At 39.9% G+C, this 6,406-nt stretch overlaps 1 protein-coding gene across 1 annotated transcript; it reads left to right on the top strand.

Moving 5' to 3' along the window:
• The first annotated feature begins 392 nt into the window (after positions 1 to 392).
• LOC136771617 (melanopsin-A) lies at positions 393 to 4,379 on the top strand. Its single transcript, XM_066724032.1, has one exon. It carries the CDS (start codon positions 1,330 to 1,332, stop codon positions 2,785 to 2,787), a length of 1,458 nt encoding a protein of 485 aa, XP_066580129.1. The 5' UTR covers positions 393 to 1,329; the 3' UTR covers positions 2,788 to 4,379.
• The last annotated feature ends 2,027 nt before the right edge of the window (positions 4,380 to 6,406 follow it).

Here is a 6,406-nt window from a genome sequence, read left to right as displayed (position 1 = left end):
ATTTTCTTTAGGGAAATGTAGACAATCATCTGTTTACAGTTACATACAGAGACAGTGGACGTACATTGTTCAGGTAGTCTGTATTTCTTTGTTATGTTTGTTATGTTCTAATTTTGCTGTGTATTGTGATGAGATATGTATATGGGTAACACTTTACATTATGTGTCCCTAATTACTATGTATTTACACTGCAATTACTTGGTAACTACTAGTGTTACACATATTTACACTGTATTTACACTGCAATTGTGTATGGTTACAATGTTTTTACTATGCTAGGGTAACACTTTATATTTAGTTTCCCTAATTACTATGTATTTACGTGGTAACTACTAGTGTAATTATGCCTATTTACAATGCATTTACACTGTAACAAGTAATTACATTGTAAATACACAGTAATTCAGGACATGATGTAAAATGTTACCCTTACATCAAACCCAAATCAGTTGCTGTTTTGCTTATCAATTCATTGCAGTACTTAATTACTTTTTACACTGGTGCAAACAACCTGGATAAATGTGAATGTAAATATGTTGTTAAAATGTGTATGTAACTTACATATATAAATAGTAGTGTAAATAGTTGATGGCACAAGGGAGAGTTTGCAAAACGTGCACAATAAGATACCAAAAATGGGCTAATTTTGCAGCCCTCGATTGAATTGAAAGAGTGTAGTGTAGGTAAGTGTTCACATTACTGAGTGGCATGCATTGAATATTTGAGCATCCAGTTTTTTATTTTTTTATTTTGTAGGAACAACACATTTTGGCTGGAAGGATTAAATGCACTACACTATTGATTCTATGTGGTTCAGTTGCATTTAGGTTTTGTTTAAACCTTTTTGTTGTAAAAAAAAGTGCACAATTTATCAATCAACAAGTTTAAACTCTAACTGCCCTACATCGGCTTCCATCAGTATGTTTAAATTGCACCTCCATCTAATGATTATTCTCCTGCCCTGTATTTGTTTTTTGGTGTTCATTAGTCATCCGTACCTGAATATAATTAACTCTCTCTTTCAACAAATAAAGTAGGACATGGTATCAGACTGACGATTGCATGACGGCAGGAGATGTTACGTCTAATGTGTCATTAGTTAAAACGCCTGTTGGCAGTCTGATCAATTATTTAATTGCTGTGTAACCTTGATTTATTGAGACAGGAACCAATAGTTTTTTTAAGCAAGCACTGTATATATAGAGAGAACGTGTGATGCTAACGGATCTTAGGATGTGTTGAGGGATGTGGTGAGTGATTCCACAGCCAACAACGGAATTCTTTAGGTTACTTATCTGTCTACACAGCTTCAGCCGAGTTGTTCCGAGAATGGGTTCACATTCTGCAGGGATAGGGCTCTCCTGCCCATCTCACAGCCCCAACTGCAGCAGGATTCTTGAAGCCCTCACAGCTCATGACCATTCCAGAGCAAAGAGCGACAAGCTTCTAGAAGCCACTGCAGCCCCAGCTCCGGGTGACGTGCACCCTTTCCCCACAGTGGACGTCCCCGCCCACGTGCACTACACCATCGGGACGGTCATTCTGGTTGTAGGGGTCACGGGGGTCCTGGGGAACTTCCTGGTCATGTACGTTTTCTGCTGGAGCAAGAGTCTGAGGACGCCGGCCAACATGTTCATCATCAACCTGGCAGTGTCTGATTTCCTGATGTCTCTCACGCAGGCTCCTGCCTTCTTCATCACCAGCCTGAGCAAGAGGTGGGTGTTCGGGGAGAGAGGCTGTGAGCTGTACGCCTTCTGTGGGGCCCTGTTTGGGATCTGCTCCATGATCACGCTGATGGCCATCGCAATGGAACGGTACTTGGTGATCACACGGCCGTTGGAGTCCATTGGGGTGATGACGCTTCAGAGGGCTGGGCTGATCCTCGCAGGGGTCTGGTGCTACTCCTTGGGGTGGAGTCTCCCGCCCTTTTTCGGCTGGAGCGCCTACGTCCCTGAGGGTTTGCTGACGTCCTGCACATGGGACTACGTGACATTCACCCCTTCAGTCCGTGCCTATACCATGCTCCTCCTTACCTTTGTCTTCCTGATCCCGCTGGCGGTCATCATGTGCTGCTACTTCTTCATCTTCAAGGCAATCCGGGTGGCGAACCAGGCCATGCAGAAGATCAATGGAGGGGAATCCCAAAAGACGTACGAGAAGATGAGGAATGACTGGAAGATGGCCAAAATCGCGCTGCTCCTGATCCTGCTGTACGTCATTTCCTGGGCGCCTTACGCTGCCGTAGCTCTCACTGCTTTTGCTGGCTATGCCCACCTCCTGAGCCCGTACATCAATTCTGTGCCGGCTGTCATCGCCAAAGCTTCGGCCATCCACAACCCTATCATCTATGCCATCACCCACCCCAAGTACAGGCTCGCCATTGCCAGATATGTCCCCTTCCTGCGGGTGCTGCTCAGGGTGCCCAAGAAGGATGTACGCTCGATGGGCAGCTACTCCTCCGCCCGCTGCTCCACCGTCTCTAGCCAGTCCTCCAATCTCAGCTCCACCAACCCCTGCTGCGTGAAAAGCCGCCTCTCCTCCACGTCGGACAGTGAATCCTGCTTGACCGAGAGTGAAGCCGACATCTCCAGCATTTGCTCTGTCCCCTCCTGTCGACAGATGGCAATTGAGATTGGGAGGGACTCAGCCTCAGACACCATCATCCAGTCCCACCCAGTCCCTGCTGACTCTGTGACTTTCAACAAGATACCCGCCAATGCCCATGACATCCCCATGACTGAGGTCAAACATACAGATGGCAGTGTCTCTCTTCTGCCTGGGATCTGAGGGGGATTGGGTGTGAATGGGAAATTTGATTATGGTTGCTATTATCCGTAAGTGTGGATGCCTGGATTTTCTGAATTTTTTGGGGGTGGGGGTGGTAGGGGGTTATATGCCCTCAATACTTTTTTGTGAATTCTGGTGGTTCTTGTTCTTGTTTTGATGCAAGGGGTAATTCTTAAAAGTATAGTTTTGGTTCTTGGATATTTATATTTTGACTTTATAAGACAATATCTACAAAATAATTTGTCTTTTTTAAGCTTTCTTATAGAAGTTATCGGTAAATAACATTTTAAGTTGAAAATTAGAGGGTGCCTAGTTTTATGAGAACTGTTTGTGTTTATTACCTCTATCAGTAGGTAATAAACAACAACAATCCTATGTTGTTTTTTAGGTCTTTGTTTTAAATTATCCGGTACAAAAGACAATTAAAATAAATTCTGTTAAAAAATGACTTTTAAATTATTTAATTAAGAGCTCATATACCATAAGAGACATAAGACTCTTGTGTCTTGGGAACATCATTTGAATACCAATCCTTTATATGATTCATGTCATTTAAAATCTAATTCACATTTTAATATAATTAATTATTTAATATTAGTTATTTAAGTTACAATAATTTAAACTGACAGCTATTGATTCTCAGCAAAATGCCAGGGTTAAAGTAATAATTCCAATGTCAATTGTTTTGTATGTTTTTAATTTTGTTTAGAAACAATAGCTATATGCTTCAAATTTACTATTTGAATTTAAAAGTAAAAGCCCGAGTGATCTGGTTTCCGTACCATTGAAAATCATCAAGGAAAACCAAAGCTCCTTGGACTTAACTGGTGTCACTCTGCAGCTGCTGCTATGCAACTCAAAAATACATCACATGACACCGTATGTATCAGATCCCTAACTCGCAAAAACGAAACTACCAAAACTTAAAACTGTGTGTCCCTACCCACCTGGATCAATGTCAGGAATTAGTTAGTTTTTTGTTTGAACTAGGCGGTTTATAGACGCCACTGTGATGGATAGGGAATTAGATTACTTCAGGACAGTGGATAATAGACTTAAAGGCAGGCAGACTCATAATAAACAGTAGAAAATGATTACTCCAGGTATAAGATAACTATTTGCAATAAACTGATGTAGATAAATGAGCTTGCAAATTAATGCGGTTACTGAGTCAGAAAGCAAGGAGATAGAGAGTCAGAGCCAAACATCATAACTAAGTTTTTGGAATTCTTACATAGTAAGAATGACTAAGTGTTAATTATTAGACAATCAATCAGGTGGGTTTAAAGCTCTTTTTAGTTTTCTAGAAACTTAGTTTGTAAGTTTTATTTTTGTTTTTGTCTTTTTTGTATCTCTGAAGAGTGTCTGAGTCTTGGGATATAATGTATTTATTTGTGGACAAAGGGAATTGTAAATAAACATCTTTTGGATTTTGTTTTGTTTTGCTTTGTTGACATATAGATCCCTCTCGAACAAAGGCATGTATTTATTTAACAGCCATATGTTTGTAAACCTACATTTCAAATGAATGTCAAATTCACCTTTGTTAAATACAAAAATAAATATGTATGAATAAACATATATCTCTGTGAGGTGTTCTGGGGTGATGTTTTGTGGAGAGTGTAGCGTACACTTATAAATTTCAATTAAAGAAGTTAATTTATAGTATCACCTTATCACAAATCCTGGAATCTTATAGAACTCAATTTCCGTAATAATTGGACGCAGACACCAATTCCAAAGATATAAATTGTCAAATGTATTAAAAACAAAGACTAAATGTAGCACTACACTAATTATACAAAAGGGAAAAACTAATTAAAATTCAACTCTAGATCAACAAATCAAAGACAAATCACTTCCGTGACCAAATCAAAGACCATGGGATCGCATATGATATCACACAAATCGTTAAACAAAAAAGGTTATAAACACATTGACTAGAATACCGGTTAGTAAGACGAAGGTGAGTCTCTCATTAGTATTGTTAGTCGGACATCAAATAACTACGCAGGTTAGTATTTATGTCAGGTAACTTCTCGTTATATATATATCAGTCTCATTTACGTTTAGGTGCCGAGAAAGATCCGATCATTACTTGTTACCACAATTTCCCTTAACTGATTATTATTCAATGATTAAGGATAGGCAGGGCCACCAATAATCTAATGTCTATTAACGTGTGTCAATTTCTGACTAAACAGTTAAACAGGAATGAGAAGATATTTCTCGGCGTTGACAGATTTTATTTCTAAATTGTCAACAAAACAGTTTAATGCAACACACATTTATATTTAAGAAAACTAAATGATATTACACATTCTAGAGTTATGAATCACAGATTAACATTTCTAATTGATTTCTCAAATGTCATGAATGATAAACTCCAAACTGTTAAACTTATCTGAACTTCGTCGCAGAGAGGCCTCTCTGGCTTCGGGCTCAGATAACAGCACACGGCACGAGGTCCGTGTGGTTTGGAACAAAGGCAGTCCGGTTCGGCTTTGTCCAAGAACTTCCACTCAGTCGATGCACCTAGAAGTTGGGGTTTCGGTTCTGGCAACAGAGCTACAAGTTGAGCTGTGGCAGCGAGTTACTGGTTCAGGTGAGAGAGAGAGAGAGCGAGAGAGAGAGAGAGAGAGAGAGAGAGAGAGAGATGCCGTGCGCTACCCTTTATACGCCTGTCAGATCAATAGATTGGTTCTTGAGTTTGTGAGATTGGATTTCGGTTTCAGCCCCCAGTGTCCTATTGGAGGGGGGCTTGATTTATGACTGATGTCAATCCATGCCATCTTTTGGAAATGCCGGTTGGCCCGGGTTCGTAGCTCTGTGTCGGGATTTCGTCTCTCGTCCATTTCAAAGAGTTTTATTACCTACAGGCCCCCCTTCCCCAGACATCTCGCAGCAGGGATTCCAAGCTATTTGGCCCATTCTTGGTGCCATCCTCCCAAGACTGTCACTTTGATGTAAACCAGTTCACAGCTGATGAGTTAAGGAAATCTGATAACTTTGGGGGAGAGGTCTTCTTTAGATCAGTGCTTCAGCTCATAGCTAAAATGCTCTTATCAAAATACACCCCCATACTTAACGCTACAAGAGTATATTCTATCATTTACTAATATTTTGAATGATTATTATTTCAGATATTATGAAAAATTAATAATTAAAAAAATAATAATTATGTGAAAGAAGACTAAGGTAAATTCAATAATATTTTATTGAGACATAATAGAATCTATGCCAAGGTGCATTGAAGCTGTTCTATATATATATATTAAGAATATAAAACAGGGATAGGTCTCTACCAACTTTGCACACCTAGATTTGGCAATATTGGACCATTGTTCTTTACAAAACTGTTCAAGCTCTGTCTTATAAAGTTCCATTTTTGATTAGATTTAGGTCGGAGCTCCGACTGGGCCACTGAAGGATATTTACCTTTTTGTTTCTTAGCCACTGGAGTGTAGCTTTGGCTGTGTGCTTCAGACTTTTCTATACTTTACTCCATTCATATTCCCTTCTATCCTGACAAGTACTCCGGTGGATGAGAAACATCCCCATAACATGATGCAGTCACCACTTCCTCAAGTGGAAACATTGCAGACATTTTGTAGAAAAC

The sequence above is a fragment of the Amia ocellicauda genome, chromosome 2 (assembly GCF_036373705.1).
Source record: "Amia ocellicauda isolate fAmiCal2 chromosome 2, fAmiCal2.hap1, whole genome shotgun sequence".
Classification (NCBI taxonomy): Eukaryota; Metazoa; Chordata; class Actinopteri; order Amiiformes; family Amiidae; genus Amia; species Amia ocellicauda.
The sequence above is the reverse complement of the archived record's forward strand: the minus strand, read 5'-3'. Positions and strand labels throughout refer to the sequence as shown.

What these genes read in the sequence shown, in the direction of transcription:
- LOC136771617 (XM_066724032.1), top strand. Translation starts at nt 1,330, where the DNA reads ATGGGTTCACATTCTGCAGGGATAGGGCTCTCCTGCCCATCTCACAGC.